This window comes from Bos indicus x Bos taurus, chromosome 11 (assembly GCF_003369695.1).
Source record: "Bos indicus x Bos taurus breed Angus x Brahman F1 hybrid chromosome 11, Bos_hybrid_MaternalHap_v2.0, whole genome shotgun sequence".
Lineage (NCBI taxonomy): Eukaryota > Metazoa > Chordata > Mammalia > Artiodactyla > Bovidae > Bos > Bos indicus x Bos taurus.
The window spans coordinates 5,936,072-5,948,780 of NC_040086.1; the positions used below are offsets into that span (position 1 = coordinate 5,936,072).

The 12,709-nt window shown below is 42.3% G+C and overlaps 1 protein-coding gene across 4 annotated transcripts in view; it reads right to left on the bottom strand.

The window, feature by feature from the left end:
• Positions 1-423: 423 nt before the first annotated feature.
• The window catches only part of TBC1D8 (TBC1 domain family member 8), a 141,074-nt gene continuing 128,788 nt past the window's right edge, over positions 424-12,709 (bottom strand). For 3 of the 4 annotated variants that reach the window (XM_027554702.1, XM_027554703.1, XM_027554706.1), the window contains 3 exons: positions 4,620-4,709; positions 2,438-2,535; positions 424-1,380 (listed from right to left, as the gene is read on the bottom strand). In XM_027554702.1, coding sequence (XP_027410503.1) covers positions 913-1,380; positions 2,438-2,535; positions 4,620-4,709 — 656 coding nt within the window. In that variant the 3' untranslated portion in view covers positions 424-912. The remainder of the gene's footprint in view (positions 1,381-2,437; positions 2,536-4,619; positions 4,710-12,709) is intronic. The other variant, XM_027554705.1, reaches the window with a different exon arrangement.

The following is a 12,709-nucleotide window of genomic DNA, read 5'->3' on the forward strand; positions in this document are numbered from 1 at the left end:
TTCTTAGCTCCATTTGGTAATCCGATGAGGTGTTTTCACTTCTGATTTGTGCTCAGTTGTTCAGTTCTGTCTGACTCCTTGCAACCCCACCGGGCTCCTCTGTGCTTAGAATGTTCCAGGCAAGAATACTGGAGTGGGTTGCCATTTCCTCATGTAGCTAAAGGTCAGAGGTAACCTTTCTTAAAAGAACAAACGTTATGTTAAATTTAGCCTGAAACCAAGGTGTTGCGGGGATTATGTTTCATCACTGATGTGGATTAAATGGCATAAAGAGGTGCCCTTTTGAAACCCTATTGATGAGGGTAGTGGGGTTGGAGGCTACCTGGAGTGTATGCTGTGAACATCATCGTTGGGGGGGCGGGGTGGGTCTCCAGGTATCCAGTCCAAACCTTAGACACTGAATAAGATACAGACACAAACCAAGTCAGTACAAAATTTTGTTTTTTAAAAAAACTTGGAGGCCAACATTGAAAGCGTGGTTTGTACACATTTTTTGGAAGGACACAAAGTGAATACAACCAAATACATTAACATGGTTTCAATTACCAGCATTGAAACAAAATTAGTGCAAAAAAAGCCAAATACAATTGCACAGATAGTGGCTCTCAAATCTTAAAAGTGAACTCTGTCCCTCCCGTTCAAGTGAAGGATGAGTGCTTGGGCTTCTCTCAACTTGGTTAGTATCAGACATCTCTCACTTTTTTTAGCTTCCAACTGAGAACAGAACACTAGCTCTAGCACTGACAGTGTCTAAACAAATGCTGGGTGTCGCATCAGTGCCCCCCAGCCACAGTGTGTACCCAGCTTGTAAAGCCTCACGGTGAGCTAGACAAACCTGGCTTCCCGGGCTTACCACACCCAGGGACCTGGTCTCTGCTTTGGTATGGAGATGGGTCTCAGCCAACCGCTGTCCTAGGGGCTGCTCAGCTTGAGCTCAGGCTGTGACTGGCGGCTCATTTCACAAGTCTTGAGGCTGTACTGATTGAGCTTGGCGTTTTCAAGTTTGGATTTAATGTCCAGTGGCTTTTCAAAAAAGTTGACTAGTGACTGTTCAGTCAGAAGTGAGGCTAAAATATGTTCAAGGGAGACGGTCCAGTCCCCTTGTGCCTCCTCAGGAAATGCCTGGGACGCCTGAGGACTCTGCCCTGTGTCAGTCTCGGCAAACACCAAGTCCTGCTCAGAAGAGGGGGAAGGAGCCGAGGCCTGCAGCTCCTCCCCGCCTTCCTGGGAGCCGCTCCCAGAGCTGCTGCCGCGCTGCCCCACCTCCCCAATCTGCAGCAGCAGCGTCGTTACTGTGGCGATGGCTTGGTACAGGTCATTCTCTTCTGGGTCTTCGTGGAACATACTGTACAAAGTCTTACAGAACTGAATAAACTCTCTCTGGAAATGTGAGGAGGAAAAAGTCTGAATATAACTAGAATATGTTTTTTGTTTTAAAAATTTACACTTAGTTCTCTGATCAAAACCACACAGTACTTCTTGAAGCAGAAAATAATAGCTATTCTTTGTCCTTGAAGACTCACCAAGTCCAGGGGATTTCCACACACCGTGTAGACTTAAGCTGTCTTTACAGCAGCTATTAAAAATGTTATACCCTTCAACCCAGGAAAACAACTTGTGAGAATATATTCAGAAGCTGTGTGTAGAGATGTGTTTTATGAGGGTGCGAAGGCTAGGGTTTTTAGCAGAAAAAAGTTTGGAAACAGCCTAAATATTAGGACTGAAATAATAAAAAATTAGACTTGTTAATCTGGTGGAAATACCAACAGTGATGCCTTGTGTGCTCTCAGGCTACACACACTCCTGCCCAAATTGAGAATCTTTGTCACAGTAGAGGTGGGACTCAGCTTCCAGGTCACTCTAGGAACAGGAAAATGGTTTGAGCTACTAATTTAGCATTTAAGGTTCAAGAGGAATATCCATGATAGCTGAGGTACAACTGACACACTGAAGTTTAACATTACATCCAGAGAGTAGAATGAATGTTTGAAAGCCACTCAGAGTGGGGCAACACTGTTTCATGACCAAGAAGAAAACTACTAAACCCCACTCCTGGGGTCTGAACTTGAAGCCATATCAGTACATTGTAATATGTAGTCGGTGATTTTCAGGAAACTACACTTTTTATATGAAAAATTCTGTATCCACAGTCTCCCTAATAGCTTCTACTGCTCCAGGGAATGAATCTACATCACAACCTGGTAAATGAGTTTGATACAGAAACTGAGGATATGAAATGTGTGCTGAACATGTGAATAGCTGACTGGATCACAATTTAAATATTTCCTATTTAAATGTCACAATGTTTAAAATGTCTTAAAGATCCTTTGATTATAGCTTAGGAGGTAAGGTGGGAGTCCAGCTTCATTAAAAAGCTTACCACTGAACACATCACTTGCTAAAGTAGTAAATTCTCTGCACAGAATAAAGTCCATACCTGGCTCATTTTGGGCAACTCTTTCTCAGTTTTGTCTTTCTCTTTGGCCAAATCTTTAATCATCTGCTTCAGCTGTTTCTGATAATCAATTGTATCACCTTGAGACAAAGGAAAGAATACAGATTTCAGTCTAAGTAAAAAATATTAAAGAGATACCAAGGGAATATTTCATGCAAAAATGAGCACAATAAAGGGCAGAAATGGTACAGATCTAACAGGAGCAGAAGATAACTAAAGAAGAGGTGGCAAGAATACACAGAAGAACTATACAAAAAAGATTTTTATTACCCAGAGAACCACGATGGTGTGACCACTCACCTAGAGCCAGACATCCTGAGATTCGAACTCAAGTGGGCCTTAGGAAGCATCACTACGAACAAAGCTAGTGGAGGGGATGGAATTCCAGTTGAGCTATTTCAGATCCTAAAAGATGATGCTGTGAAAGTGCTGCACTCAATATGTCAGCAAATTTGGAAAACTTAGTAGTGGCCACAGGACTAGAAAAGGTCAGTTTTCATCCCAATCCCAAAGGCAATGCCAAAGAATGCTCAAACTATTGCACAATTGCATCCATCTCACATGCTACCTAAGTAATGCTCAAAATTCTCCATGCCAGGCTTCAACTGTACATTAACTCTGAATTTCCAGATGTTCAAGCTGGATTTAGAAAAGGCAGAACCAGAGATCAAATTGCCAACATCAGTTGGATCATTGAAAATGCAAGAGTTCCAGAAAAACATCTACTTTTGCTTTACTGACTACATCAAAGCCTTTCACTGAATCACAACACGGAAAACTCGTAGAGATGGGAATATCAGATCACCTGACCTGCCTCCTGAGAAATATGTATACAGGTCAAGAAGCAACAGTTAACTGGACATGGAACAACACATTGGTTCCAAATTCGGAAAGGAGTATGTCAAGGCTGTATGTTGTCACCCTGCTTTATTTAATTTATATGCAGAGTACATCATGTGAAATGCCAGGCTGGATGAAGCACAAGCTAGAATGAAGATTGCTGGGAGAAATACCAATAACCTCAGATATGCAAATGACACCACCCTAAAGGCAGAAAGCAAAGAAGAACTAAAGTCCTCTTGATGAAAGTGAAAGAGGAGAGTGAAAAAGCTGGCTTAAAACTCAACATTCAAAAAATTAAGATCATGGCATCTGGTCCCATCACTTCTTGGCAAATAGATGGGGAAACAATGGAAACAGTGAGAGACTATTTTCTTGGGCTCCAAAATCACTGCAGATGGTGACTGCAGCCATGAAATTAAAAGATACTTGCTCCTTGGAAGAAAAGCTATGACTAACCTAGACAGCATATTCAAAAGCAGAGACATTATTTTGCTAACAAAGGTCTGTTTAGTCAAAGAAACGGTTTTTCCAGTGGTCATGTATGGATGTGAGAGTTGGGACTGTAAAGAAAGCTGAGCGCCTTAGAATTGCTGCTTTTGAACGGTGGTGTTGGAGAAGACTCTTGAGAGTGTCTTGGACTGCAAGGAGAGGCAACCAGTCAATCCTAAAGGAAATCAGTCCTCAGTATTCACTGAAGGACATGCTGAAGCTGAAACTCCAATACTTTAGCCACTCATTGGAAAAGACCCTGATGCTGGGAAAGACTGAAGGTGGGAGGAGAAAGGAACGAAAGGATGAGATGGTTGGATGGCATCACCAACACAATGGATATGAGTTTGAGTAAGCTCTGGGAGTTGATGGACAGGGAGGCCTGGTGTGCTGCAGTCCATGGGGTCGCAGAGAGTCAGACGCGACTGAGTGACTGAACTGAAGTAAATTCCATGGAAACAAAAAGAAAATGGAAAGGAGTGGTGAAGGGATGAGGGACTCCACTAAGCAAATACCACATACAAACTGAAAAGCAGAGATCAATCTTGTTCAAAGGTCTTGCACAAAAAGTGGCCACAAACAGATGATGACAGCTGAGTGACCTCTTGTTATAGGACAACCCCTGCAATATTAAAGGAATAAACATGGGAGGATTGAGGGCAGTCACCCAGTACACTGCACCTTGCAAGGTTTTGGCCTCTGAAGCAGTGGTCTCAGTATCTGCTCCTAGGAGGGAGAGGAAGAGACGCTCTGCTTCCAAGAAGAGCTGTGAAATCCATTCTGAAAGACTGCAGTGGTGTGCCTGGTCAGAAGAACGAAAAGAGGTACGTACCATTGGACTTGCCGAAAACCAGGGGTCTTGACGTCGACAACAGAGGGTTCTTCAGTGGTGACTGGCTGTCTCGGTCATTTTCAGTAAGTGCTTTTTAAAAATAAGAATTTTAAAAAATTGGAAAAATTATTGTCTTAACCAAAACTAACAGTAATTTAGCTTTTTAGGCAAGAAAACTAAAGGCTAAGCTAGAAGCCCCCAGTCTGAGGGCTGCAGGGTCCTCCCTGGTCTGAGCCCTGTGTACACTGAGAAGTCAAAAGCATCTGATACACTCATGTCTTTCCCCTGATGTCTGTAGGTACTGCAGTGACACAAATTCATAAGACACTGCCAATACTGACCTAGAAAAATGTCCATGTGGTTAAAAATTGATTTTTTCAAATTATAAGTATGTATATACATACACACATAAATTCTAGAAGTACGTAACACCTCTGGATGATGTAATTTTTTTTCAGTAATTAGCACATCATGGTATACTTAAATAACTTCTAGCTAAAACTGAAAAAAGCTTTCCTGAATTCAAAGCCTGTTATGAGTTTTCTGGAAATACACAAAACTACAATTATATCAGGACTCTAATACACTGCTGGTGTGAATATGAATTGGCATAACCATTTTGGAAAACAGTTTGGCAGTTACCAAAAATTAAGTCATTAAGTTGCCATTTTTACCAAGTCCACTCCTAGGTATATATCAAAAGGAAATGACAACATTCCCACTCAGAACCTGTACACAAATGTTCACGGCAGTGTTTGTTCCAAAGAGCCAAAAAGTACAGATTGTTCACCAACTGAGCCATCAGGGAAGCCCCAAACAAACCCAACCAAGTATTCATCAATTGAACAAATTACGGCAGACCCGGCAGAGTAGCAATTCAGCTGCTGAAAGGAGGAAGCACTGATGTCACGACGTGGGTGAGCCCTGAAGACATACTAACTGAAAGCAGGCAGACACGGGGTGCATGCAGTGTGACTCCATTTACAGGAGAAGCCCAGAACAGATGTATCTGGAAGCAGGGGGCAAACGTGCGGACTGGGGACAGTAAATAAGGGTGCAGGCTCTTTGGGGGGGATAAAAATATTCTAAAATTGTGATGATGGTTTGTAATGGGTATACTAAAAATCAGACACTATACACATCCAGTGAGTCAATTCTATGGTATGTGGATTATAAACCAATAAAGCTGTTACCAAACAAATTGTAAAAGGGACTGCAAATGAAGGGTCCTCGTTTTTTAAATGTTGAAACTTCAAAACAGCCAATCACTGAGAATAAAAGGCAAAATTCTGTTGTGATCCAACAAATAGCCACAAGATGGCACCACAGCCTTGATAAGCTACCCTCCTTCCTGCTTGCGAAGTAGGTTTCTGGGGTTCGAAAGGTGGAGGATGCTTGGGGTTGTCGTCTTTTCCACTGGTCTTTATTCACCGTCACCGCCACTCCCCACCCCCAAAGTTATTGAGTCATTTCTTTTTTCCAACTTTGCCCAAAACATATTCTACGCAGTGACACATGTGAGAATCCACTCACGCTGAAAGTGAAAGTCACTCAGTCGTGTCTAACTCTTTGTGACCCCCTATACAGTCCATGGAATTCTCTAGGCCAGAATACTGGATTGGGTAGCCTTTCCCTTCTCCAGGGGATCTTCCCAACCCAGGGATTGAACCCAGCTCTCCTGCACTGCAGGCGGATTCTTTACCAGCTGAGCCACAAGGGAAGCCCAAGAATACTGGAGTGGGTAGCCTATCCCTTCTCCAGCAGATCTTCCCAACCTGGGAATCAAACTGGGGTCTCCTGCATTGCAGGCAGATTCTTGACCAACTAGCTATCAAGGAAGCCCACTCACACTGAATAGGAGGAAAATTACAAACACTGGATAGTACTTGAGGCAGTCACCATAGAAACTGCTTCCTAGGTAACAGCCACTGGGATGTCAAGCATATACTAGATTCCTACCCTAAAAGAGCTCAGCATATCAGACAGGAGAAACGTGTACAAAAGTCACTCTAGGAGGATGCTCTCAAAAGAACTAATACACACACACAGGAGCACAGAGAGGAGGTAGGTCAAGCATCAACAGTGACAGGGAGCCAGAAAAGGCCAGCCAACCTCAGAGCAGTGCTCGACAACCTCTCTCCCCTCCATCTCAGCATTAAGCACCTGGACCTGGACTGGACCCCAGGGCACAGTGGAGGAGGCTGGGAGCTCACTGGAAAATGCTCATCCTGTTATCTACTCTTTCAGAAATGTAAGCTACAGTGCATTAGGAAAAACAGTCCACAGAGTCTATACAATCCTCAAATGTTCTTTCAACCTTTTAAAATGAAATTATGAACTATCAATGTAATCTTGTTCTGACATTCCAGTATACCTGTAAATCACAGTTGAGCACTATACATGGATTAAGAGACAACCCTATTAATGCTTTTTCACTGTGTCTCACTTCACATTCTGCACAAATTAAAAGTTGGATGAAGGATTTGCATTCGGTTATCTGAAACTCCTGATCTCAGATGTCTGTGTGACGGGTGGATAAGCGCACGGCTTCAACAGACCCCCGCACAGACGTCTCCCTGTGGCTGCAGGGACTATCATTAGTCGGGGCACACGTCCATTCCCTGAAACGCTGTCAGCACCACTGCTATCTCATCACTTTCTGAATGGGATGCTTGGGGAAAAACACCAGTCCCACTGAAAGCTGCTTATCTCTGGCAGAAGAGGACACAGACTGCTTTCAACACTGTTTGGCCTTCAGATGCACTTTACACTACAGTCATCAAAGTAATACCATTTTCCAAATGAGCTTATGGTTGCTGGTGGGGAGGGATAATGAGTTTGGGATGGACATGTACACACTGCTATATTTAAAATAGATAGCCAACAAGGGCCTACAATGTCATGTGGCAGCCTGGATGGGAAAGGAGTTTGGGGGAGAGTGGACACATGTATATGTATGGCTGAGTCCCTTTGCTGTCCACCTGAAACTATCACAACAGTGTGCTCGGCTACGCTCCAATACAAAGGAGAAAGGGAAAGACACACCCATCTGAGTGCAGAGTTCCAAAGCATAGCACGGAGAGATAAGAAAGCCCAAGTGAACAATGCAAAGAAATACAAAACAACAATAGAACGGGAAAAACTAGAGATCTCTTCAAGAAAATTAGCGATACCAAGGGAACATTTCATGCAAAATGGGCACAATAAAGGACAGAAATGGCAAGGACCTAAAAGAAGAAAAAGAAAAGATTAAGAAGAGGTGGCAAGAATACACAGAAGGACTGTCAGAAAAGGTCTTAATGACCCAGATAACCACGATGGTGTGGTCACTCACCTAGAGCCAGATATCCTGGAGTAGGAAGTCAAGTGGGCCTTAGGAAGCATCAGTATGAACAAAGCTAGTGGAGGAGATGGAATTCCTGAGCTATTTGAAATAGCTATTTCAAATCCTAAAAGGTGATGCTGTGAAAGTGCTGCACTCAGTATGCCAGCAAATTTGGAAAACTTAGTAGTGGCCATAGGACTAGAAAAGGTAAGTTTTCATTCCAATCCCAAAGAAGGGCACTGCCAAACATTATGTTCAAACTACTGCATAATTGAACACATCTCACACCCTAGTAAAGTCAATGCTCAAAATTCTAAAAGTGAGGCTTCAACTGTACGTGAACTGAGAACTTCCACATGTAAAAGCTGGATTTAGAAAAGGCAAAGGAACCAGAGGTCAAATTGCCAACATCTATTACATCATAGAAAAAGTAACAGAATTCCAGAAAAACATCTATTTCTGCCTCATTGACTACACTAAAGTCTTTGACTGTGTAGATCACAACAAACTGGAAAATTCTTAGATGGGAATACCAGACCATGTTACCTGCCTCCTGAGAAGCCTGTATGCAGGCAAGAAGCAACAGTTAGACCCAGACAGGAACAACAGACTGATTCAAAATTGGAGAAGGAATATGTCAAGGCTGTCTATTATCAACTTGTTTATTTAACTTATATACAGAGTACATCATGCGAAATGCCAGGCTGGATGAAGCACAAGCTGGAATCAAGATTGCTGGGGAAGAAATATCAATAACCACAGATATGCAGATGACTCTAATGGCAGAAAGAGAAGAGGAACTAAAGAGTCTCTTGATGAAGGTGAAAGAGGAGAGTGAAAAAGCTGGCTTAAAACTCAACATTCAAAAAACTAAGATCATGGCATCCAGTCCCATCACTTCATGGCAAATAGATGGGGAAACAATGGAAACAGTGAGAGACTTTATTTTCTTGGTCTCCAAAATCACTGTGGAGGGTGACTGCAGCCATGACATTAAATGACACTTACTCCTTGGAAGGTAAGCTATGACAAACCTAGACAGTGTATTAAAAGGCAGAGACATCATTTGCTGACAAAGGTCTGTGTAGTCAAAACTAGTTTTTCCATTGGTCATGTATGGATGTGAGAGTTGGACCATAAAGAATGCTGAGGGCCAGAGAATTAATGTTTTGAACTGTGGTACTAGAGAAGACTCTTGAGAGTCCCTCAGATAGCAAGGAGATCAAACCAGTCAACCCTAAAGGAAATCAACCCTGAATATTCACTGACTGATGCTGAAGCTCCAATACTTTGACCATCTGATGCAAAGAGCTGACTAATTGAAAAGACGCTGATGGTGGGAAAGACTGAGGGCAGGAGGAAAAGGGGGCAACAGAGGATGAGATGCTTGGATGGCATCACCGACTCAACGGACATGAGTTTCAGGAAACTGCAGGAGATAGTGAAGGACAGGGAAGCCTGGCGTGCTGCAGTCCATGGGGTCGCAAAGAGTTGGACACAACCGAGCAACTGAACAACAACAACCAATACAAAATAAAATGTTAAATAATAATACCATTTTCCATCATATTTTCTTCTTGAAAAAGCCAAACAGTACCCCCCTCTACCTCTCCATGGTGGCTGGAAACAGCAATCAACTTCTAACAGCACAGACTTGCATTTGGATCAATTAGGAATTCCAGTATACCCAAGTCATCAGTAGGATAGGAAGATCAACCAAACTCTCCAACTTGTGTCCCAGATATATAATCCAGAAAACCTCCTGAGCTGTGATGCATACTGAACACTCAACTGGGACCACAAATCCAATCTTAGTGGCTCCTTGACAGTTTGCATAATATCAGGGGTCTTAAGCAACTAGCTTTTCTCTTCTAGAAAGTTCAGTGGAGGAGCTTCCCTGGTGGCTCAGTGGTAAAGAGTCTGCCTGCCAATGCAGGAGACACGAGCTCTATCCCTGATCTGGGAAAATCCCAAGTGCTGAGGAGCAACTGAGCCTGTGAGCCACAACTACTGAGCCTGTGCTCTAGAGCCCGAGAGCTGGAACTAGTGAAGCCCGAGTGCCCCACACCCTGTGCTCCGCAACAAGAGAAGCCACTGAGATGGAAGCCAGTACACTGCAGTACAGAGTAGCCCCTGCTTACCACAACCAGAGAAAGCCCAAGCAAAACCAATGAAGACTCAGCACAGCCAGTAATAAATAATAAATAAAATTATAAGAAGTTCAATGTAATCTTTTAATTTCATAAAATGTTCCTTAGGAGGTTTTTATTCTATACTATTCATATTTTTCAAAACCCTCAAGTGATATTTTCAACTCAGGATCCCAATCCAAAGATCAGACTTACATCTAGCCTCAGCTGTCTGTCACCAAACTGAATGAGCCTGGTATCATTTCTGATGCAGCTGGCATCAGTACTGCCCAAGTTATCAGATGTAAACTATCACTTCTGGGTCCTGTGAGAAGTTGACCTTTGCAAGTTTCCATAGTACAGCATCCATTTTCAGACTCTGAGTCTTCAGACTGACTGTCTCCAGTCTCCGGGGGAGGTTCTTGATCTTTCATGACTATAGTCATCATTTAGTTCACATATTTCCATGTTAACTGATAAGCCTTCTTTGTGTATGCCAACTGGGTCATGCCCATTAATAATCTGGTCCTTAGAGTGGTGTAACGATCCTTCAGTCCCTTGGGTTCCAACAGGTATTCGCACATATCAGCGCAGTCTCAAGGGCAGGAGATTATAGATTTTATCTTCAGTATTGTTTCTTAGTATAACCAGAAGAAAAGGCTGACCAAAAAGTGAAGAACCAATATGGTGGACGTGACCTGGGTGCCACAACTTTTTTTCTTAGACAAAGAGTAGTTGTCACATGCCGTGTGTCTTGATAGTAATTTCAAACACATGATTTCCCGTTCCATACTACTACTAAGGTTGTCATCTTCAGTGAATATTCCACAAAATCTATGGTTTTATATGAGTAGTCGTCGTCGTTGTTCAGGCACTAAAGTCTTTTTGTGATCCTGTGGACAGTAGCCCCCAGGCTTCTCCGTGGGATTTTTCAGGCAAGAATACTGGAGTAGGTTGCCATTTCCTTCAGGGAATCATCCCGACCCAGAGATCGAACCCCAGTCTCCTGTATCTCCTGCACTGGCAGGTGGATTCTTTACCACTGACCTACTCAATATATATGGGAAGCCCATATATATTCATATCAGTACTTCTGGGTCTTATCTGCAGGTACTCTGGACAAAGCAGACAATGTCATGCAAAGATTTAGTGTATTTCAGTGTTGGTGGTAGAGCAGTGAGCATGGCCACCTTGCAAGATCTAGTATATTTTCAGTTGTACTGCACAGACTTCGAAAGTGGAGCCATTCTGTCAATGGACTTGAACTTCCAAGGTGCACTCTTTAATCAAGGGCAATGGTACAAAATACATTTTGCCAAGTAACAAAATGAGTCAAGTGGTCCTGAAATCTTAGCGTGCTCAGGACTTTTAGTATTAGTTTTCATACTGATATTATACTGAAATGTCTCCATGCGATTCCTGATTAGGATTTTTAAATAATAACCTCTTCAAATGGACTGTCACCATCACTGAGAAACTATTTGGACAAGAAGGTAGAAGCAAATGGCATATTGCTATACTTGATAGAAACTGCTTTCTTGCCAGTACTGAGAATTTGAATGGCTCAGATGTTTCTGTTTTACTTCAAGCGTATGATGATTCTCCCTTACTAACAAATCTGAGTTTTTTTGATAATATGACTGAATTTTGGTTTCCTGTTTTTAGTATTTATTTGGCTACACTGGGTCTTAGGTGCAATATGCAGGATCTTTGCTCTTAGTTGCAACACACAGAATCTAGTTCCTTGATCAGGGAAGTCCCATTATATGAGTGAATTTTAAATCCAGCCAACATTTTTTCATATCATGTATTTAAAAATTTATACAGATATTGATATAAACTCATTTATATAGATATTGCTGTTTTAGTCTATAATTATGCTTGAGGATTCAAATTATAATACTGATGAAACATCATTAATGAAGCATTTATAACCTCATATTTTTCTAAGATGAATTTCTGCTTTGAATCCATACTTTGTCAATGCACATTCATGTTTTCATGTGATCTTCCAATTCTCAATGAAGTTCACTCAGGTCTTCAACATTTTAAGTCCTTTTTAAAATAACTACCTTTGAGACTTCCCTGGCAGTCCAGTGGTTAGGACTCTGTGCTTCCACTGCAGAGGGGAACAGATTTGATCCTCAGTCAGGGAACTAAGATCTGGCACTATGTGCAACGCAGCAAAATAAAACTATCTTTAATAAACAGTAAATTGGAGTCATTTATAACATTTTTCTTTTTAACTTAACTTTTAAAAGACACTTATTTTTGGCTGTGCTGGGTCCTCGCTGCTGCACAGGCTTTTCTCTAGTTGTGGCGAGTTACTCTGCCACATGGGCTTCTCATTGTGGTAGCTTCTCTTGTTGCAGAGCACAGACTCCAGGTGCATGGGCTTCAGTAGCTGTGGTGTATGGGATCAGTATTCACAGATCCCGGGCTCTAGAGCATGGGCTCAATAGTTGTGGCACAGAGGCTTAGTTATTCTGAGGCATGTAGGATCTTCCTGGAATGGGGATCAAACCCATGTCTCCTGCATTGGCAGGAGGATTCTTTACCACTGAGCCACCTAACTCAACTCCTGAAAAAACTCTTCTTTTGAACAGCAGATGCACTCTTGCATGTAAACAACCTCA